Genomic DNA, 24419 nt, shown 5'->3' with positions numbered 1-24419 from the left:
CTATCAGAAAGAATCAAGCTGTTGCTCCAAGCTAAGTTCTGTCCTGTCCTGTCCTGTCCTGTCCTGTCCTGTCCTGTCCTGTCCTGTCCTGTCCTGTCCTATCCAGGTTCTCAACAGAGATGTTGGAAATCATGATAGAAGTTAAGTTACCTTCTTACATGTCCATTATAAAGTCATTTCTATTTATTTTTGTTAATCGTGGTTGCAGCATTAAAGTATTTGAAATGAATAAATGTCTGCTAGGGAATCCTTTGCAAGAGAAAAAGTGTACTTGACTCTTGTTACTGTTGCCAACTGATTCCTTGTAAGATCCCTGTCCTTAACACCGGTCTGGGGTTTTTTTTTTAACCATTTCATCTCCATGTCAGGAAAATCTTTGTCCAATTAACTGCTGGATCTGATGCAACAGGTAAAAACTCTGGAACCCTGCCAAGAAAAACATGATAGTTTTTGCCCTTGCCAGGCCATAAGGGGATGAAGTTATAGGAGGAGGATTTCTATTAAGCAGAATGTATGGCAACAATTATGGCAAAAGGAGTGTTCCCATAACAATTTTATGGGATTGTGGCATTATAAATTTGACCACAGAAGTGATGAATAAATCTAATGGCTATTGTACCCCAAGAGAGGCTTTCTACAGCAAGAAGAAGCGAATCTCTTGGTGCTTATCATTATTTCTGGATTAATTTCAAAATCTTTTTTTAAACTTTGGCTTTTTTCCCATTTAAACATTAAGGAGGACTGAGAATAAATAATCATCTCCCCGCTATTATTTTTGTATGTAATTTGAAGGATTTAACATTTTCCTGCATGTTGAAGCTGCCATTTTGACTGTTCAGTTTTCTGTGCAATTTCCTTGGGAGCCATAGCTGCTGGCTAGCATACTTTCCTTTTTGTCAGTTACTCTCTGAAGCCTTTCATTAACCCATTAACTCCTAACTGCACTAGCCAAGTATCCAGGGGGCACCATAATCTACTGCCTGAAACATGGAGGATTTCAAGGAGATTTTCTCAGAGCTTCGTTCTGAGTTTTGTTGTGATTTCAAACAGATTTTCCATGACATCCTTCAAGTTATTCTGCAAGATATTTGGAATATTGCAGAAAATATCAGTTTTAAAATCTGTCAATGGGCTGAGGATGTTCTGGAGGAAGAAGAAGAGTTCATTACCAACAGTGAGATTGGACTCTCTGAAGAAATGCCAGGTGATGAAGGGGTTAAGACAGTTTGACTTGCAAGATACTGACTGGCTTGTTTTTCTCAGGGATTGTTTTGGGAACAAAATGGCTCTGTGGGAGGCTTTCTGCTAAGGAGTCTGATATCTTAAGGGGGGCAGTTGGGCTGTTTGATTTTTTTATGAAAAATACCTTATGTGTAATATGGAGACAAGTAAATGTTCTGGACGCGGTGGGACGCGGTGGCGCTGCGGGTTAAACCGCTGAGCTGTCGATCGGAAGGTCGGCGGTTCGAAACCGCGCGGCGGGGTGAGCTCCCGTTGCTAGTCCCAGCTCCTGCACACCAAGCAGTTCGAAAACATGCAAATGTGAGTAGATTAATTGGTACCGCTTCGGCGGGAAGGTAACGGCGTTCCGTGAGTCATGCTGGCCACATGACCCGGAAGTGTCCTATGGACAACGCCGGCTCCAAGGCTTTGAAACGGAGATGAGCACCGCCCCCTAGAGTCGGACACGACTGGACTTTACGTCAAGGGAAACCTTTACCTTTACCTAAATGTTCTGGTATATTTCAGTGTGGGATAAAAATTAAGAATATGTATTTGGTTTGATATTAAGGCTTATATTATTCCATTTTTCTTTAATGATTTGACTGGATTTTTTAAAGGTTTGATATATAAGGTTTATAAGGTATTTATAAGGTATAATAATAATTGCTTGGTTTTTAGGTTTAATAGGGTTAAGTTTGTTGTAGTATTATTAATTATAAAAGTAGACAATTTATATGTTTTTATAATTTGATTCTATAGTGGACAGAAATATATAGAATAGTGGTAGGAAGGAAATAATTAAATGTTGCTTTTCTGGGGGGAGGGAAGTTGATTTAGAGATCTATATATTTCTTCTTTTTTTCTGTAAGGGGAAGGAGCAATTGCATTAGTGATTTGTATTTATGCTAATGGAAGGATTTATAGAAATAATTTGATTTTGGTTTGATATAGAGTAAGGGATTGAATATGGAAATTGCTGTATATTCTTGTTGAAAGAAGTCACTTTATGTAATCTCCAAACTTTTTTCTTACATTTTGAACTTTTAAAGTTTTTTTTCTTTCTGTAGTTTTGTAGTTTTTTGTAGTTCTTATCTTTCTTTCAAACTTAATACTTATTGCAAAAATAAATAAATAATGTTCCAAAATATGTATTCATTTCCCATCTTAAAAAAAAGTGATGTGTTACGAATGCTCAAAATGTATGTGGCCAGATGAACAATACATTTGGAAGAAAGCCTAAGACTCCATATTGATTATCATGGAAAATGCTGATAATAATGGAGCATCCAATGCAAAAGACACTGAACAGGGCTTAAAGGAACAAAGCATTAAGCATGAGAAAACAATTTTATATATTCCTAGAACAAAATGGTGTGGCAAAAAGAAAGAATGAAACACTTTTGGAATTATAAAAAGCATGCTTCTTGATGCTAGACTACCAAGCAAACACTGGGAGGGAACAGGCATAACTGACTGATTTGCCAAAGGATTGCTCACTAAAGACAGAGAAGCAGCAGCACGTGAATTGTGTTGTGGATCTAAACTAAAAGTTTAGATCCACAACACATTAGGGTGTTTGTATCTAAAGTGTATGCTCAGGTTCCCAAAGTAATGAAGGACAAACTATATTGCATAATTAATATGACAGCATATTACCTAGCCAGTTAATGAGCTGGGCTGCAAAGGATACAGAATCATTGATCCGCCAAAGTTATATTATATAATATGGAAAGATAGAAGCCAAATACTAATGGGTTGGATGTCATAAATTAATTCAGACATTCCACCAGGAGAAGAAACAGTGCAGAACCTCAAAAAATAGAGGCAATTATCGTGCAGCTTCTGCCATAAGAGACTGTGATCTTCAGTGGAAATGGATGACCAGAGAGAAGATGCTCAAGGCAATAAAGAGGTGCCACCCAAAAGACCTTTTCTTTTATCCAGAAAGGAAGAGACACTTGAGACCTCCTTATGGCAGAATACTAAGGGAACGCTAGATGCCGAAGCACAAAAATGAGTACTAGGCAAGAAAGAAGAGGTAGCTCAAGGGAGAAAGATCATTAGACATAGATTTTCACCATCAAATGAGATGCAGAACAGGATATCAAATACTATGAAGCCAGGCTAGTTGCCAAAGGATACTCACCAAAATATGGATAGGATTACAGCAAAACTTCCACAATATATTTACTATGGATGCACTGTATTTTTACATTATTGGCTTTATTTTTCTCTACCCTGAGTCCATTAGCATTAGGGTGGGTTGAAAATATTGTCAATAAGTATGCAAATAAATAAAGTGCAACACAACCCTGTTGAAATGAAGTGCTTCTGACAGAAGAAATGATAGCAGATGTTCTTTTTAAACCTCTCCCCAGAGACCAGTTCCAGAGCCTACATGAAGTGATAAAAGTCATGAATAAGACAGAGTGTTGGAAGATTCAATTCTGCATATGTTGCTTCACTGAACCTTCTCAACCTGTAGCCACCAGGACAACAGTTGGAATGTATGTAAGTGTAGGGATTCCTTCTTTGATGACTCCTTTACATTCCCCCTTTGATATAACTTAGCGTGCCTCTAACTGGTTGGACTGATATTTTGGGGATTGTCATTTCTTGTTCATGGAACAAATACCATGCCAGGCTCCATGTTGTCTAGCAAATCACATGGCCTTTAATTCTTTAACTAAAATTCAGGTAGATCAGGCATTTAGGATTTCCTCCTAATTTTCTAATAAAGTTTCTCTTTCTTTACTATTTCCCAGAAATTCTGTGAATTGCTTTATTTATATTTGTTTCTCCATGCATATTCTGCTGCATAAAGCTAATCACGCAGTTAAGGGATTAATTTTTCTTCCATTCTAAATATTCAAAGAGTGGAGCTCTAGTTTTTCCAAATAATGATCTAGAATCAGGTTTCAGACAGGATGAGCCACCCCCAGATTAACACAAAACAGATTGAGTTATTTTCCAAGTGGATTATTTGGTTATGTGGGTAAGGCAGCTCTTGAACATCTTCCTACTGTAACATCCTATTGTGGGGAAGAACTTCCAGTTCTGAAACTCCAGGGTCTCAGACTATACCTTTACAGTCCTTATTTTCTGGCAGAATAAATGTAAATGTAAATGTAAATGAGTGTGTGTGTGTGTGTGTTTGTATATATATATTTAGTGAACTACTACCAAAGCTTTGAAAATTCTGCATTTGGGCACGTGGCATCATCTATTTCTTATTCTTTCAATTACAGCAGTTTTGATTAATTTTCTATTAATTAGAAAATGATTATATATAATGTATGTACATATATGAAATGTGTATGTGGGTATACACACACATGAATTTTAACTCACCATATGTATATTTCATGGCACAGAAGATCTTAAAATTTTGCAGAACTTGGTCTTTACATTCGCACTTTCCTGTGGAAACACCAAACACCTGTTATTATGAATCACCATTTGACAATCTCTTCGAACTGCTATTACTTTATTTTACAGTCACCAAATGAATGTTATGGTTGTCCATATTCCCTTAACTGAACTTGGAAGGAATAGAATATTTAACATGTTATAGTTTGAAGGATTCATTTATTTCAAGAAATTTATTATTTTTGCATGAAATACTGTTTCTGGATCATGGCAATAGCATGATACTAACAACTGCAATCCTGAATTACTCAGAATATTTGAAGATGCTCATTCAAGTCTTAATACGCTACAAATGGGGAGGATTTTGAGGGAGGTTAATTTTGGGATTAATGTTTCTGAAATTCTAGCTATGCACTGGATCAGTGGAAATAATTTCACTTACTTTATAGCTGTTTTGAAAAGTTAGATGAACCTCTGGGAGGAAAGACATCATGCTTTCTTATCTGAAAGATTCCTTTTGAGTACTGTATAGTGCATACAACATTTTTTGTTTGATCAGTTAAGATCCCTAAATGCCTGGCAAGAACTTTGGCACATACGTACATGCAGCTCTACCTGCAGGGCATCTTTTAAACTTCATGTGAATATGTGTAAATCTGGCAAATGCAGTCCTGCTATATCCCATGTATTTATCAATCAGCTGAAAGGAGTTCTGACTTTCAGTTTCTAAATAGGTCAGGAAGATTCTGATTTGATAAATTAATAAGACTTGCAATTTTCAAAAGGATCTCCACTATTCAAACTTTAAGAGTCAGTCATGTTAAATATATTTGATATAAGATATAAGTTGGAAAGCAGTAGCTGTACATATATTAAAAAGAAAAATATGTTGCTATTTAAACTTTTGTAAATAAATGTCCAAAAATGGACATTTTAGTCCCATTTATTCATTTCTTTTTCAATCTGAAGGGAGCATTAAGTACAAATGTTACAATGTATTTGTTTAAATGTTATATTTGATAAAATGTTAAATTTGACAGGACATCTCTTGCTTTTTAAAAAATCCCCTGCAGATTCTTAGATTTGATAGCTTGGGAATGAAAAAAACCTATAGAATTTCTATATGTATCTGCAGCTATTCAAGTGATTAACTTGTGGATGGATCACTTCAGCCCATTGCTCATCCTAGTCCAAGCCAGCACTCTTTGGAAAAAGTTTGCAACCAGAGCAAGCAAACAGAAGGCAAATCAGAACAGGGACTTTAGCAAGGGAAGACAGCAGGGAAGGAACACACTGTGTTCCATCTCTAGAGACTAAGCATCAAGGTGAATTTAGCTACTGATGATGAAGCTAAGGTTCCAAGCCATATAAAAGAATAATATGGTTCAAACAGTTCCTGAAGAATACTAAGATACCAACAATAACTAATATGAAGGTAGAAATCCAACAGGGGAAAGGGTGCTATTCAGTTTATTATATGTCTTTGCTGATGTTCATTAATCTACCTGAGCATAAGTTGCAGGTGGTGCTTGGTGCAAGTCCATCCCCTTCAAACCAATGTGGCTGAGTTGGCGATGCTTGGAGAACGAGATAAGTGTATAGATGAGACCTTCCAGAAGCCTCCAAAGCACTGTGTTGGCCAGTCCTTTTTACTTTGTTTATATATTATCTTGACTTTGGGATCATTGAATTAATCTAGAGATCATTGACTTAACTTGTGAGCTGGCCAAGTTTGGGATGATACCAGACTATTGTGAGGTGGGGGGCGAGAAAAGTAATTGTGAAGAGTTCAGGAAGGATCTCTTTAAACTGAATAAATGGTCAACCAAATGGCAAATGCAATTCAATTGTGTAAGTGCAAAGTGATGCAAATTGAGCAACAAACACTAAAATCACATGTATAGACTCTGAGCGGGCTGTAACTAACCAAGGAAAAGAGCTTGGGGTCACAGTGAATAGCACAATGAAGATGTCCACTCAGTGTGTGGCTGCTGAGAAAAAGGCAAATTCAATCCTAGTTATCATTATCAAAGGGACTGAAAATAAAAATGTCAACATTGTAATGCCTTATATGTCACACATAGTATGCCAGGATCTGGAGTTCTGAGTTCTGTATATAGTTCTGTTTGTCAAAAAAAGGTATAATAGATCTGGAAAAAGTACAGGGGAGAGCAACCAAAATTATCAGAAGGCTCAGACACCTTCCCTACAACAAAAAGGTGGAATTTTGGGGACCCTTTCATTTGGGAAAAGGTGACTAGGAGATATGGCCACATGTATAGAAGTATGCACAGCATGGAGAAACCAAGCAGAAGTTATTCTCCCTCTCTCAAAAGGGTAGGATCAGAAGCTGACTGGAAGGATTTAAAACAGGCAAAAGGAAGCCCTTTTCCACACAGCAACCATAAATGTGTGGGATTACCACTAATTTGGGTGGCTGTATAAGGGGATTGGAGGAAGTCTACCTAGGGCTATTGGTCCTGAAGACTCAAAGTTACCTCCAAATTGGGAGCAGCATGACTCCAAATACCAGTTGTAGGGGGAAAACTGGGAGAAGGTAGGTCTCCCTCTCCTGCTTGTGAATGCCCCAGAGGCATCTGGATGACTACTGTGAGAAACAAAATACTAAGATAAGATAGGCCTTGGCCTGATCCAGCAGTGCTTTTCTTAAGTCCTTGTGACATTCCCCCCAGGTTTTCAAGTGTTTCTTGTTTGTTTGTTTCATAAAAGAAAGTGAAAGCTTCAGAATATATCCAACCACTACCAACAATTCATACAGCCTAGGAGGGGAGTTAATTTAAAACCCAACTGCCAGACTCATTCTTACAAAGTTTTCTCAGGAAAAGAAACTTATGATAGGCTAATTCAGACTAAATCTTTTGACACTTCATAGTCTGTGTGGTGTTTCTAGTCATTCTAACAATGACTTCTCTCATCAGCTGTGCACTAGAAAAAATGTAAAAAGCAAGATGCTTTGGATATTCCCGTCCAATCCAGCAAAACTCACTTTAACTAATCTTTTGCCAATGTGAAATCACAAGGGGTAACTTACACAATCCTGCATGTCATGGTTTTAATGAGATAATCTTTTTTTTAAACCAAACCAAATTTTTAAAAGGAATTGATTTGGGGGAAAAAATGGAAAAGAAGAGAAGGCAACACTGATACACATAAAAGTCTAATTAAAATCAATGATGTAAGCCTAGCTAAACTAGTTACTTACTACTTATTTGCATAAGAACTTGGGTTTCAGCACACGGTTAAAGGTCATTGCAGAAACAATTATTAGAGAGACTTCATCTGGGCCAAGAAGGGAATGTGTCCTTCAAAAAAAGGACACACGTGTCCTCCCATGGTCTAATTGCTCAGTTTTTTCTTAACTTTCTGGCTTTTCGAAACATAGGCCTAGAAATATGTGCAATGAAAACCACTTCATAAGGATAAAAACAATAATTGTTTTTAGGTGGTCCAAGTAAGATCTTGTTTCATTTACTAAAGATTTTGTCTTATATCCGTGACCACCTGATGCTTTCCCCACCACTTCTCAAAATCAACTTTTCACTGTTTATTCATCAGTAAGATTATCTTCTTAGGGAGATGGCTAGCAGGCCTGAGAACATAATCTTACCTGAATGTCGAAGGGCAGAGTATCCTTGTTCATCCTCCCACTTCCATGCTACTTCACTCTTGTTATGTGCAGAATGGAGATCAGGGATTTCATGGTACCGGTCTATGTCTGCATTGCTAAAATCAAAGAAATAATGTGAAATATTTCTTATGAAATCAGTTTTTAGTATAGTTATTATATAGAACTGTTTTCATAAGATCTAGGGAATCAGAAGTAAATTTTAAAAATAATCATATTAAGTATTCCTGTGTCAATTCTTTTGAATATAATCATGAAAAGGAACATTAATTGCCCTTACAGAGCAAAATTATTTGGATGACATTTCCAGCAGTGCCAAGCAGAACCTCAAGAGTTTATCAGGTCTCAAGTTTCCCTAATCTGACATCCTTCATATATGTTGGGATTACAACTCCCATAGGGTTTGGCCAGCTAAGAATTATGACATTTGTAATTCAAACACATCTGGGGGAATACAATATCCAGTTGGGGAAAGTGCCATGCATCCATTGATGCTACCTTTTAGGTCAGTGATTCCAAGTGAAGTTTGATACTTACATCTTATTTTCAAAAATGGGCATGATCAAAAACAAAGATGGCAAGGACCTAACAGAAGAAGAAGAGATCAAGAAAAGGTGGCAAGCATATACAGAAGACCTGTATAGGAAGGATAACAATATCGGGGATAGCTTTGACGGTGTGGTCAGTGAGCTAGAGCCAGAAATCCTGAAGAGTGAGGTTGAGTGGGCCTTAAGAAGCATTGCTAATAACAAGGCAGCAGGAGGCGACGGCATCCCAGCTGAACTGTTCAAAATCTTGCAAGATGATGCTGTCAAGGTAATGCATGCTATATGCCAGCAAATTTGGAAAACACAAGAATGGCCATCAGATTGGAAAAAATCAACTTATATCCCCATACCAAAAAAGGGAAACACTAAAGAATGTTCAAACTATCGAACACTCATTTCACATGCCAGTAAGGTAATGCTCAAGATCCTGCAAGGTAGACTTCAGCAGTTCATGGAGCGAGAATTGCCAGATGTACAAGCTGGGTTTAGAAAAGGCAGAGGAACTAGAGACCAAATTGCCAATATCCGCTGGATAATGGAAAAAGCCAGGGAGTTTAGAAAAACATCTATTTCTGTTTTATTGACTATTCTAAAGCCTTTGACTGTGTGGACCATAACAAATTGTGGCAAGTTCTTAGTGGTATGGGGATACCAAGTCATCTTGTCTGCCTCCTGAAGAATCTGTATAACGACCAAGTAGCAACAGTAAGAACAGACCACGGAACAACGGACTGGTTTAAGATTGGGAAAGGAGTATGGCAGGGCTGTATACTCTCACCCTACCTATTCAACTTGTATGCAGAACACATCATGCGACAAGCTGGCCTTGAGGAATCCAAGGCTGGAGTTAAAATCTCTGGAAGAAACATTAACAATCTCAGATATGCAGATGATACCACTTTGATGGCTGAAAGTGAAGAGGAACTGAGGAGCCTTATGATGAAGGTGAAAGAAGAAAGTGCAAAAGCTGGTTTGCAGCTAAACCTCAAAAAAACCAAGATTATGGCAACCAGCTTGATTGATAACTGGCAAATAGAGGGAGAAAATGTAGAAGCAGTGAAAGACTTTGTATTCCTAGGTGCAAAGATTACTGCAGATGCTGACTGCAGTCAGGAAATCAGAAGACGCTTAATCCTTGGGAGAAGAGCAATGACAAATCTCGATAAAATAGTTAAGAGCAGAGACATCACACTGACAACAAAGGCCCGCATAGTTAAAGCAATGGTGTTCCCTGTAGTAACATATGGCTGCGAGAGCTGGACCATAAGGAAGGCTGAGCGAAGGAAGATTGATGCTTTTGAACTGTGGTGTTGGAGGAAAATTCTGAGAGTGCCTTGGACTGCAAGAAGATCAAACCAGTCCATCCTCCAGGAAATAAAGCCAGACTGCTCACTTGAGGGAATGATATTAAAGGCAAAACTGAAATACTTTGGCCACATCATGAGAAGACAGGACACCCTGGAGAAGATGCTGATGCTAGGGAGACTGAAAGGCAAAAGGAAGAGGGGCCGACCAAGGGCAAGATGGATGGATGATATTCTAGAGGTGACGGACTTGTCCCTGGGGTAGCTAGGGGTGTTGACGACCGACAGGAAGCTCTGGCGTGGGCTGGTCCATGAAGTCACGAAGAGTCAGAAGCGACTAAATGAATAAACAACAACAAATATCTTGCAGTCAAGTACTATGCTTCTTTTACTTTCATTCATAAAATAGGAGGAATGAAATAAATATGAATTGTTACTATAAAAACAAAGCAATATTGATATGTAATTCAATTACATATTGAATTTGTAAATTTCTGCTCTTATGTGACCTCTACTTCAGACATATGATTATTACAGGTAAATTCCCTGTTCCCATTATAATTAACCAACTTGTTCAGTTTTTCTACTCACCTGTTGATGCAGTCTCCAGTGATTGAGTCACAGCTTCCTGCACAATCACATGGTTGACAGCCATAATGTCCAAACCCCCAGTATCCTACCATACATGTATCACACTGAGGACCAGTCACTCCAGGTTTGCAGGGACAATCACCATTGCTGGGGTCACAGAAAGTGCTGTTGCTAAAAGGAAGCACAGCTGATCCAATGGGGTTGCAATAGCACACTGCAATATCAGAACATGTATATGAGAGACAGTTCTTCCGATTCAATAGAAATTGTAGCTTGCTTTCTTGCCTGAGTTTTTTTATTTTATTTTATTTTTATCCTGCCTTTATTATTTTTATAAATAACTCAAGGTGGCGAACATACCTAATACTCCTTCCTTAGTATTATTCCTCTTGGTTTTTTTATTTCTGAATTCAAAACAGGGGAAATATTTCTCTAGAGTCTTCCAAATTTTCCTCTTAAGCTTGCTCCTAAAAATTATGCTTCTCCCCATCTCTTCTTAATTATACTAGAGCTTAAAGCTAAATATGAAGCAACACAGGTTAAATTAACTAAATGTGTACATTTCAATCCCAACCATATAGAAAGAGGGGGCATCAGGTTCAAGAAGACAAACATAAATCAAGTGTATTAAATCTTGCACCCATGGTATACCACTAACAACATGGGCCTTATTCTCAGCTGAGCTCATGTAACAGAATCCAGTTTGTCTGAAACACTAGAATCAAACCCTTGAGGAAAAGGCCAGCATGTAGATAAACATCAGCTATTACCCTGCTCATTCCTCTAATATTTCTGCTCTTTACATTGCTATAAACATGTGTTTGATTCCATCATTTCTGATTTGGCTATAACACTACATATTATTTAGACCTTTTTGGTGTCACTCTCAAAACTCTGGAGTGCTCTAAATATTTTGAAAAGACCAAATTCATCATTTTAATTTGATGGTTTGAATTGCTAACTGTACATTTTAATGTTGTTTCTATAGTTGATGTTTTTTATATTATTTGATGTCTACCACTTTGTTAACATTTATGGAATGCAAGCATATAACAGAAGCCAAATGTTACCAATATGTTTTAGTTCTATGAATTACATTTGGCAAACAATTTAATAAGAAATATAAAAGAGCTAAATACTACCAGAATCTGTGATTACAGATTCTGTAATCATATCTCTGTTTAACTGGGAAGTCATATTACTGAAACCAATTTTTGAATAGACATGTATACATTGTATAGACATGTATACAATTATTTTATGTTCTTGCTGTATTATGTTTATTGACTTTTGGGAAAAACATTTTGGGGAAATGTAATCCTCACTTTTATTAAAAGTGTTCATGGCTGTTTTGTTAAGTTTTTAAGAATGGAATGAGGAAAAATTATGTATTGCCCAGTGTTAATAACTTTCATTATGTTATTAAAATATCCACTAATCATTTGACCTGTACATCTTCATGTGTTGATAAGATTTTAAAACTTTTCATTCTAGTTGTTTATAGCTGCTGGTGAGTTTGCTGATCTTTACATACTATTAATTCTGTAAATTAAAGATTAAACTTGGGATAGCATCTTTAGTCAATTTTAGCATTTCTCATTAAAGCTTTGGTCATAATTAGCTAAGAGCAGAAATTCTAATGGAAACAATAGATTTATAAACATGAGGACTGTGCAATGCTATAGGTTTGATTTGGAAAAAATACTTTGAAACACATAGGAATGTAAATAAAGCATCTATTTGCAATTCATACAAATACAAGATAAAACCCTGACTTATTAATTAAAAATCCCCCAAATGCTGGAAGCTTGCAAAATTAGTATTGGCTTACATTTGCAGGTGTCTGGAGCAGAAAAAGGCTTTCTAAGATCTCGATAATAGCCTGGCTTGCAACGTTCACAGTGTTGCCCTTCAGTGTTGTGTTGACAGTTGTCACAGATGCCTCCACTTTGGTTCCCTGATGCCAGCCAGGTGTCCATATCAAAGTGACAAGTGTCAGAATGCCCATTGCATTTACAAGCTGAAACATATCCAAGATTAAGGAGGGTGGAGGAGAAAGAAAATCAGGATTTTGCTGTTTTGTAAAGAGAAATGAGTACACAACATGAAAGCTGTACAGTAAATACTGAAAGCAAATCATATTAGAATATATGTGTTTGTAAAATGGGCAGATTATATTACTATTTAGTTTTTCCAGTATATCTAGCTTGTCAAATGTGAAACTGCTAAAATTACAATTTTATTTGTATGGATGGATGGATGAATAGACAGATATCCTTTTATTTAAATAATATTTCCAACAAAATATTCTAAAAGTAAGAAAAAACAGTGAAAGATTTCAATGTCAGTTCAAAATGTTAAATTTAATCAAATTTCAAGGATCACTTTTCTTGGCATATATTAAGGATCACTGTAATTAATGTTTATTTCTGTGTATATGTATTTTAAATGAAGACAGCAAATCTTCCAGTTTTAATTTTCAGAACATTTTATTTAGATGCTGTGGGAAAATATAAATAACAGTTCTTTGACTTTTCCATAGACCAAACAATACAACTTTCTTCAATACTGTGCTTTCCATGTGTACTAAATAATGTTAAGGACTGGAACATTCTTTAAAGCAGTGAGCTTTCCCTTGCTGAAGATTTTCAAACAGGATCCCTTCACTGAGCAATGGGTAGAACTAGATTACCTATAAGGTCCTCTCCAAATAATATATTCTATAGCACTATGATTGTAATTCTTAATTAACATGGTCCATTTGAGATTAGAAGAGTTGAAATCCAAGATATCTCAAGGGCACCAGGTTATGGAAACTTAAAACTGTCTTCTCAGTAAATGTATGTTCCTGTCTTTGTAAACTGAGAAATTATTTAAAAGGATGCAGATGGTAGTTCTAGTTTTGCCTTGCTAAACGATTTTACACCGTTATTTGCAGAAGGGAATTCTGTTTATACACAATAGCCTATAAGTGCTTCCATGAAGTTTGGTTTCGTACTTACATTTGCATCCATTTGGAGCTCCTGTTCGGCCATTTGCAGCATGCCAGGGCTGGTCATTGTAAAGAGGAGCACAATGCTGACAATGAGTTCCTGCAGTATTATGTTTGCAAATGCATCTCCCATGGACCTAACAATGGAAAACAACCATAACCACTATGTCTACAATGGCACATGTAGAGATTTCAACATTCAGAATCACCTATTACACCATTTCACAGAGTATGTGCTACTCTAAGGCAACAGAATAGCCTTTTGTAACTAAATTAATTCCTTTTTGAAAATTGATGACTGGGAGCTTATCCAGATAATAATCAGTGCACTCTCTACCATGAATTTCACTGCATGTAACTCCCTCTAGTTTTAAGAGGATTTTATAATCTAATGCTGTTTCCTATACAACCAATGGGCTGTATGTTTTTCACAGGATTATGCAGATGCATAGACTGTGGGAAACTGAGGGTAGGGAGAGGATGCTACAGGTAGGTAAATTGTAGAGCATGGGGAAACAACATGAATAATTGGGGAAGGAAGACAGGGTTGCAGTGATACTGACCATGATTCATATCCCAATCATCCATTAAATGCTTGTTATACTGGGCAACCTTCTCAACATAGTAGCTAAAGAAAATGCTGCCAAAAATAAAATGCATTTTTCTAGTGCAAAGTACCATTTAAGCATCACAAAAACATTCTGTAGAGAAGAAGCAATAATGTTACATTTGTTTAATAATCTTGGAATGACTGATTCCTATTTTTAAATCCTATTGAAAAGTAAGGTGTGTTTGTGTGTGTGTGTGTTAAACAATCTAGTACATCTAACATGATGCCCATTATAGTTGCCTTCTATTAAAATACTTGTTTGTTCTTTTCTATATTATTTTTCTCAGTAGAGAACTTTGTGACTTCAGTTTTATTTTGGTTCCAAAGTAGTAAACAGGAATGGCCATCTGCTTTACACACTTTGCTCTGTGTATCATTTGTGTTGTAGAATCAAGCTAGAAAAGGAAAATGCAATCTGTGGAAGATGAAGCTAGGGAAAGTATTGCAGTCAGAAATATTTTCTTCAGAAAATATGCATTCAAGATTATTCCACATCCTTCAAGATATCCTTAAGAAGGCATGATTGTAGTGGGCAAGGATTCATTAGAAGGACATCCACGAAGACAATGTTATAAAATAGTCTTACGATGCTATAATGCAACTATATTCTAATTTGCTTGAATATTATGTCAAGGGTACATAACAGCAAGGGGACTTAATACTCCAGTGTTATTATGCCCACATGTCAACTATAAGGCTTAGGAGACTCAAACAGGAGATTTGTCTATTCAGTTGAATTTCATCATTCACATGGAGTAATTCCATATTTGCACTGATGATGTGATGTACACATTGGAGCCAGTGTCCTCTACAGATGAATGGAAGTAGAATGCGTAGGAGGCATTCGTAGCAGTCGGTTCTGTTTCAAGCTTCAACAAACAGAATGTCTTTTTGCAGAGACTTTAAGGTCCTAATTCTTATATACACACATATTTTGCATGATTGTCAACTAAGATCTGTAGTGTAGTTTTGGAATGTAAACATTTCCTTTGGTAAAAATGAAAAATCAGATCTACAGCATTTCTATCTAGTGATAGAAGGCAGGATCCCATGTAGTACATCGTAAGTGATACCGTATTCATGAAAGGCATGCCAGCTACAAGTACTGAGAGTTGAATGCCAACATCCCAGTGGATACCAGGTGAACACTGATCTAAATATTGCCATTTGAAATTTTTATAAGGCATGGTCAAACAGACACATTTCCCAGGCTGTTTCATTATTTTGTGAACCGACATAAGCAAGTTCATTTAACCAGAATACTTTTTCACTCACACTATTTTTCATTCTGTCACTAGGCCTTTCCTTTTTACTTCACTTACAGACTGCTTTTCTTCTTAGCTTGACAGCTCTCTCGTAATGTCATTTATTACGCTATACAAGGCAAACAGTGTTACAAAAGTTGACCCGTGCAAGATAAACGAGTGACTGATTTTCACACATGAAGACAGTTGCTAGGGCATGTTTCCTTCCATTGCCTTTTTGTTCTTGAATTAATATATTCAATTAGTTCTTTTCAAATTGCCTGTTGTTGTTTTTTAAGAAAATCCTTCATGACTTATGTTCCTGCATATACTATACCAAGAAAGGAGTGACTAATCAGTTGTAGACTAAGTTGCCTTTTCTATACCCCTTTTGATTATTCTTAATTGTACTGAAAGATGTCTTGGATTTTAACTTACAACTGCAGGGAGTTTGTTTTTAATAGAAGTCATAGAAATGCATGCTGAAAAAGTAAAAGCCTTCTGAAACAATATCAAAAGAATAACAGAAAACCATCCTTAGGAAATGTTTTTAAACCATCAATCTTCCACTACACTCTTTTCAAGAGTATGAAAGGCAAAATGCCACAGCAATAAATATCATCCATCAGGAACTACACAAAATAAAGCTTTTTGTACTGTATGACCTATTTTGCAGCCACTTTGAATCTAGTTTGATTAACTACATTTTTTATTTTGGGTATCTTATAATTACAGTGATCAATGAGAATGCTTAAATGGAAATGTATTTCCAAAATAAAAAAGCTTTTTTCCTCCAGTTTTGTTAGCAGTTTCTCTTTTGTTGTCATTGTTCAGTCTGTGAAGCTTTTACGTCACACTATTTATCTGTCAACCAAATATTGTATTGTACTTCTAAATGAAAACTCTTTTGATGACTAGTGATATAATGGTACCAAATCTAGATAACATGTTACAATTAAATAACAACAAAAATGTATCATTCAACAAGGTGTGGAACAAACAGGCAATTCTAAAATTAAAAAGTCATAATATCAGAGACTACAAATATCCACCTTGAGTTCTGAGAAGTAAACTTAAACGTCCCTTTTGTGGGGGGAGATGGGCGGTGGCAAAATTTGAAAAATAAAATAAAATAAAAATTATATAAATGATTGCATATATAAATAAATAAAGACTTATATGCCACTCAGAGTGAGATGCAGTTAGAGAAGCATGTAAACTAAATAAATAAAATACAAACATTTACACAAACACTCGCAACAACATAGCAACTTTATAAAAATCAGAGAATTTACAACCACAACATCAAAACCAATTGAACTTGTAATCCAAATCCTATTAAAATTATGAATGAAAGGTTTCTATTAAATAAGGAATACATTAACAATAACATTTAAATGTCAACATGTTATATGCCTGATTAACAATGAGATGTTACAGTATTGTGCAAGCTGTGAACAGCTTACTGAGATCACTTTGAAATAAGAATGATTTGTAAATTATTATTTGACTACATCCCTGAACTGACATAAATGTGGTTTTTGAAAAACCTTTTAAAATATTTAAAATCAGCTGTTTCAAAGATTATTAAGAAGCTGATTTTAGAGCCCTGTGGCCAGGTTCTAAAAAGCCCTTTTAAAGGGCTCAGAATCAGCGGAGGCTTGCAATGGATGTAAAAAAATAACAAAAAGTGGTTGTTGGATATATGTGAAACCAGAAGCAAGTCAAGGAAGTTGCCAGGTTGCTGGCTGGAAAAGATGGCAAGATGGTGGTGAACAACTTGGAGAAGGCTGAACTGCTTAATTCCTTCTTTGCATCTCCCTTTAAGCAAAAGAAAAAAGTAGTCCAACCTATCAGAAAGTGCACCATGGGGGCACAGAAGAGAAATGCAGGTTAAAATAGGCAAGGAAGTGATGAGATAACATCTAGGTGCTTTTAATGAAGTTGCTGGGACTAGAAGGATTATCCTAGGATACTATCAGAACCACTAACTGTAATTTTTGAGAACTTCTGGAGTACAGGGGAAGTGCTGGAAGACTGCAGAAAAACTAACATTGTTCCTATCTTTTTAAAAAGGAAAAAAGTAAACCCAGACTATAGACCAATCAGCTTGACCTCAATACCTGGAAAAATCCTAAAAAAGATCACCAAGCAGTGAGTTTGCAAACACTTAGAAGAGACAAGGCAATTCTCTAGAAGTCCACATGGGTTTGTGGCAAATTAAACTTTTTTTTTTTGGCAAATTGACTAGTTTAGTAGATCAAAGCAATGCTGCGGATGTAGTGTACCAAGACTTCAGTAAAGCATTTGATAAAGTTGACCATAGCTTCCTTCCTTGATGAATAGAACAATGTGGGATGGATGGTCCCACTACCAGGTGGATTTGCAGTGTATGAACAACCATATCTAGTGTGTGGTCCTAAATAAATCTCTTTACATGGAAAGAGATAAGAGTGGGATACCTCAGAGTTCTGTCCTGGACCTGGTGCTCTTCAACATTTTTAAAACTAACTATTGTAACAGTGAAGATGTATGTTAATTCATCAACAGAAGGATTTCTCAGGATTGTCCAACCCTTCAAATATTGCCTGTCTAAATGTTACTCAGATGGTATTAATATGAAGTGGGGAGAAGGAGAGAAGGGGCAGCAATTGAAAAATACAGTATATTAGAATATGGTCTAAAAGATTACAATCCAGTATAGCAAAAAAAAAAAAAAACTTTCAGACCTTTTATGATCATATCCTGCACACCACTCTTCAGATGCATAGATAAAGAGAAAATAATGAACATCATTAATAACCCAAGCAACTGAAAAAAAATATTCTGGGAAAAAAAACCAAGGGTGTGCTAAAAGCTCCAAAAGTATGGAGTGGCATAACTAGTTCCAACAAAGCATTCAGTCAGGAGAAGAATTCCATCTGAAACAAGGGATGAGTTCCAGGGGACTGCTAAATACAAGCAGCCCAGATAGATTTTCAAGAACTTGTGATGCTACTTCAAAAGGTTTGGATTTGAGGTCCTGCTGGATGCCCACGACATATTCCCATTCACAATATTAATAAGACATCTTCCTTTATCATAAGGCACCTGATGACATAAGCTAGCAGAAGTAAAATCTGCCATTATAGCTGGCTCATCTATGTAGAGCCAAGTCTCTGTAATTAGTGACTATTACAGAGATGAGTTTACAAATCATTCTTATTTCAAAGTGATCTCAAGTTCCATAAAAGCCATAGCATTTGTCACTAAAGTTGTGTGAATATTTCAATTTTCCAGACAAAAACCCTTGAGGTTTTTCAGAGAAGTGAGGAATAATTTGTGTGATTCATGTTCAGATAGGTACTTCTATTGTACTGGAGCAGACTGGAATTATAAAATATCCTAGAGCTCTCCTCTTTCTTGTATAACAATATGGTCATATCGTTAAAACAGCAAATGGGAGTGATATAAAATCTATGATTCCAGTTTGCTGTACATTTAACAAAAGCATTTTTTCTTGTCTGATATTTTTCTGCTCCAACTATCACTCCTTGCAAATACCTTCTGGAATGGTATTTAATAGATATGTGGCATAGAATCACATGTGCATACATAAAATAGAATCAGGATTTGTTCTGTAGTTAGTCCCATACTATAGACATTTAGCAATCATAAATATCCTTCATTCCCACGTAATTCATGACTCTTGAACAGCAGAAGTTACAAAGAGAAGCAAGGAATTATGAAAAACTAAAAGCCTTATACTGGATCCTGCAGCTCCTAAGTATTTGTGACATGGGTACTTATCAATACAAAGAAAGTCAATAAAACCATTAGCTTGTTCTGGCGTTTGTATTATAGATCCTAATAGCGGAAGGAGTCTGCCAAAGCACTGGCTGTTAATGTTACACTTACAGTCTGTTTTGATGTTATGGGCTATCATTGTAACAGACAACAGTAATTTTGAAGTGGCCGAATTTGCTATAGGCTCCTTCTAATAAGGAATCACTTACTTATCTTCATCCTTATTCGAGGACATCCAATATTTCAGAGGACAGATCTGGAAACTATTTTGCATCTTTACAGAACTAACGTTCCATCAAAGTGGCACCTAGTTCAGCACAAGGTCTTGAGACTGTCCTTCCGAGATTTGGACAACACAAACTTACCACATGGAAGACTCCTGCTGCTTTAACAGCCTTAAAATCTTTAACAGGCACACAGCGATCCGCATGGCCATTGCAGAAGCAGCTCCCTTTCACAATAAAATCATAGACTGCGTAGTAAGTCAGCTGTGGTGGGTTTGCATTCAGATCATTGCTGTGACATGGGCAGGATTGTCGCTTCAGCAGTTGCACTCGAAGGTTGGTGATTTTCAACTGTGCCTGAATTTTAGGACTGTAAGGGTCATCAGCAGAGTTTGGAGGTGACAGAGCTCGATATATAACCTGAAAATAATAGGTAAGGCATAATCAGTGAAATAAAACAAGTATGCCAGCTAGAGTTTAAGAATGCTTGCAAGGAGAGCTGCTACCACTATCAAACACAATTAGAGCAAACTGTAGATAGTTTCTTGCAGATTTTATTGCCTCTTCCTCCTGCCCTTTACAATTTCCTGGTGGAAAGCAAATTTTATTAGGAAGGATTGAACCAAAATAGGAGTTAATTCTCTCTTTTATTTGTTACCCATTAGCATTTTGTTTTTTTGACTGAACAACTATACTGATTATTTTCTTTACCTCTGATTTTGGAGAGATCTAAACACACACACACAAAGCACCTCTTTACTATTTTTAGCATCCTCTACTAACTTCTGCTCATTCTGAACATTTCTGAGTCCACCTCTACAGTTCTGGCTTACCTACCTGCACCCTAGGTAGGTAAGCCAGAACTGTATGTGATCTGGCACTCTTTCCTTTTCCTGTATGTGACTTTTTTTCAGATCGTGAGTAAGCTCTTTGAAAGCCACATTTGCCTAGGCTACTTGTGCAGCAATGCTGGCATTTTCCTGTTCGTGTATTTGAAAATGTGTATTTTTCCTTTATAAATCTTACTTTTGTTAACTGTCCTTATTTATAGGCATCAAAGACTTGGCTGATCACTAGATCATATTCTCCTTCCTTTCATGCAAAAGAAAAACAGATTGTGAGTTGAAAAGCTCCATTGGTACTGCAAGAAAAATGTGCTCAGATGTATGTTTTGTTTTTTTTAAGGAATTCAATAGACGTGGCTGGTGCTAAATAAATATAGACGTACAATATCAGTCAGAGGTAAGATCTAGGATATAATTTGATTGGTATAGTATGAATAATCAGTACTGTAAGTCACCCAAAACAGCTATGGAAGAGGTAATCACAAGGGTTATATGGAAAAACAGGTTAGATAATACAGCTCCAGGAAAGTTTGGCAAAATAAATAAAAAAGTAGATAAATATAAATAAATGAGTAGACAAATATAAATAAATAAATAAAGCAGCACATCTTATTTTAAAAAAATGTAAACTAAGTTTATTTTCATTACACATGGCCAATATATTTTTGGTGGAATAAGCAGGGGAACCCTCTTGTGTTATTTAAACCCTCTTTTTAAAATAATAAAAGTGACATCTCTACAAAGCTGATGCAATCCTAGTCCAGAGCCTTTCCTTGTAATAATTGCGATGGAATGCTTAGTTGGGTTTCTGATTCCACCACCACACTGAATTGTCAGATTGTTTTTGTCTCCTAACTGCTGTAGAGATATGGTGTTGATTCCAAGATTGTCCTGTCTAACCACTTTTTCATCTAGTTGGATTCTCTCCTGACCAAGAATTGGCTTCCTTTTTGAACTACCCTTAGAGACTGGGGCCACTTGGGGTGGAGATGAGTTGTAAGAGAAAAGAAAAGGGTTTAGATAATTTACATTTCTGAGCTGAATGAATGCAGTGTGCTTTTGTCCATTCTGTCAGCATGCCAAATTTGGCAGCAGCCAATGTGACAGAGACAGACACAATTGGATATTTGAATGCCAGCTAACATGACTTTAGAACATATCTAAGGGTTGTATCATGTAAAATAATAATAAAAATAGTCTGCTGGATATATGTAAGAGTGGCACTTTGTACATCAAATATTTTTTTTGGAGTGTATTGAAATTAGATATACTGTATGTTGTAAGGACTAATAATGCTGCCATCATTCTTCAAATAATAATTAAAATGGAAGAAGGGAACAAGTTAAGAGTGGGAAAGGCACTGAGAAAACAATACTCATGGGTTGTGCTCTAGAACTTGTGTACATCCTTGAGGATATTCTGCTTTTTCACATTTTAGTGCCATACACTCGCAACTACAATGACTTTTTAGCAGCTATGGGAACATAAGATGCCTTAAGATATGGAAGAAATTAGCCTAGATCACAATAGAGTTTTAGACAATTTTCTTTTTGCTGAATATGGAAAATTCAAGGTTGATAATTTTTCAAGAAAAAGAACACTTATATTTCCTTTGATTAAAAATAAATCTGCATGGTATATTTCTTTATTCTTTCTGGTTAGTTTATTTTTAAAATCAGATTTTAAGGGGAAAAGAATGTTGATGCATACAATAATTTATATTGGTCATAGTTTTATTAGTCTCTACTAACTGCAGTTTATAAATGTATGGGTAGGCAATCACGGTTTATAGTTAAAGGCAAAACAGCACTTGTTCATTATTTTATGACTTCATTTTAGAAATTAAAATAATTCGTAACATTTGGCAGAATTCTGTAAAGACATTTCTAAGACTGCCACCCTAAATGAATGCTAGGAAAATATATAAAAGCACACAATTAAGATTACTAGAAGTAAGGAATCAAATCTGGCATCAAAAAGGAGTGGATCCTCCCTGGGAAAGATATATAATTTCTTACTGCACAGCTTCCTACCTCCCAGAGGCCACAACAAAGTAGCAGTAATTCAAGATTAAGCAGCCTGCCTCTACCACCACTGCTGCCTGCCTCTTTTCCACATTGCTTGCCTGGAGCTACAAAGTAGAAGGATTTCTGGCTGGGTGTTAAAAAAACTAGGGATTCATTCCCTTTTCTGCAAAGTCCAGTATTGCTCCCTTTTATCACCACTACCTGGGTCTTTTGCTAAGCAATTGTCTATTGTTCTCTGCTTTCAGCAATGGCATTGCTCTTAATTTGGGCTATGAAAATTATAGCATCCTGAGTGTGTGTGTCAGTATGCTGCAAATACCTACTAGTTAGTGAGATGCAGGCAACAGAACAGTGCCTTGCAAATTAATCTCATGACTATAGCTTACATCGAATAGCATGAGCATCACTGTGGTAAACCTGGGCTTTGACTATGTTTGTGGCGTAACAGGCCAGAAATGCCAGAACTGACCAATATTATCCTTACTGCTAGCAGAAAATGTTGAATGTGGCACAGTTGTCGCTAACTCTGGTAACCCAGTCTATACCATCTCTATCTGATTAAAAAGCATTATATGGAAGTCCCAGTTGACAAAAGCCATGTTGGGCAGAGGAGGTCAATATCTGTGGACCTGTCTGGAGATGACGATGGCATGCAGAAGATTGTAACTAGAAATTTAAGAAAAGCAATGGCAAACGGCATGAATTAAGAAATGGAAGAAATGCATAAAATGGTATAACATATATAACAAGTTGTTTATTTGTAACCTCACGTCTCAGTCCTCTTATAATTTAAACTTTCAAACTATATAAACATCAGACAAAATTAAGAGCCACCTATCTTTGAAACATAAAGTTTGGTTAATATATTTAAAATAATATTAAAGGTAAGCGAGCAGTTCTTTTTAACAGTCTGACAAAAACTTAAATATATATTAATATTAAATATCATTAATTATTTCCTAGGCACTGTTTCTGTTCTGTATACGTGCAGTGAATGAAGTTTACTTTCTAATCTCATTTAGAACTTTAAGTAATTTAGCAGAAATTAACAAAAATTATCAGTGCTGTCATCTCAAGGACCACCTATAGTACCCGTTTCAACCTCATATATATTTTTTAAATACATACAGGTCTTCCCAATAATTGCCCTATTTCCCAGTAGAAAATACATTTAAAGGTAATGTGCTTTAATGTTTATTATTCTTATATGAAAATCATAAATGGATGATTGTATTGGGCCAACTAAGCTCTATTTATAGAGTGATATAAAGGTTCAAAGTAATCACTTCTTGGCAGAGGAAGGGTGATTATAGAAATCTGCAGCTTGCACTTGGATGTATTTATAGGAACTGTTATTGGGGAAGGAGAAAAACTTGTGTACCACAGGGAAGAATTTCCATAAGTAAATGTCTAGATGTGGCTGTTGCTTTTGATTTTCATTTTAAAAAATTAACTGGTAACAATAAAATGTATATTACATGTATTAGAAACAAGCCAGGTTACATGTTTAAAATTAAATATAAAATGTGGCTTGCCAATAGGAAAATGTGGTTGTGGGCAGTGTCCAAGTCACACAGCCCTACTTCAAAGGATATTCTGCCATATGTAACAGATCAAGAATCATGTTCTTCTGTTCATGCATTCTTAGCCCATTAATTGGACATTTCCCAAATTTCTTTCAGTACTTCTGAGCTGAGTACCCCCATGGCTGAAAAATGGATCTTTCATGTCTATAGAGGCAGAAATTTCCCTAACCCCTCCTTCATCTTCTAATCAGGGAGTTCCTAAAACAGAAAGTCCTAAAAGACCCTGGTGCCTTCCAGATGTTTTGAAATATAAATCCCACACTTCCCAATGGCTTGCTATAATCAATGTGCTATTTGTCACAAAGAGCATACAGTATCTGAACTTCTTGTTTTAAACTGCTCCTTTCTTGTGCTCATGACTGCTTAAGTCTAAAATGGTTTGTGTTTAAACAAAATATATTTGGGCTGAAACCCTTTGCAACA

At 36.2% G+C, this 24419-nt stretch overlaps 1 protein-coding gene across 1 annotated transcript in view; it reads right to left on the bottom strand.

Annotated features, from left to right (window-relative positions):
* Positions 1–24419, bottom strand: part of NTN4 (netrin 4) — a 48207-nt gene that overhangs the window by 5180 nt on the left and 18608 nt on the right. Inside the window, exons 3-8 of the mRNA XM_063308829.1 lie at positions 19680–19958; positions 13685–13811; positions 12514–12702; positions 10683–10896; positions 8222–8337; positions 4576–4644 (exon numbers count right to left, since the gene is read on the bottom strand). Coding sequence (XP_063164899.1) covers positions 4576–4644; positions 8222–8337; positions 10683–10896; positions 12514–12702; positions 13685–13811; positions 19680–19958 — 994 coding nt within the window. The remainder of the gene's footprint in view (positions 1–4575; positions 4645–8221; positions 8338–10682; positions 10897–12513; positions 12703–13684; positions 13812–19679; positions 19959–24419) is intronic.

The sequence above is a fragment of the Candoia aspera genome, chromosome 7 (genome assembly GCF_035149785.1).
Source record: "Candoia aspera isolate rCanAsp1 chromosome 7, rCanAsp1.hap2, whole genome shotgun sequence".
In the NCBI taxonomy this organism is placed as follows: Eukaryota; Metazoa; Chordata; class Lepidosauria; order Squamata; family Boidae; genus Candoia; species Candoia aspera.
The sequence above is the reverse complement of the archived record's forward strand: the minus strand, read 5'-3'. Positions and strand labels throughout refer to the sequence as shown.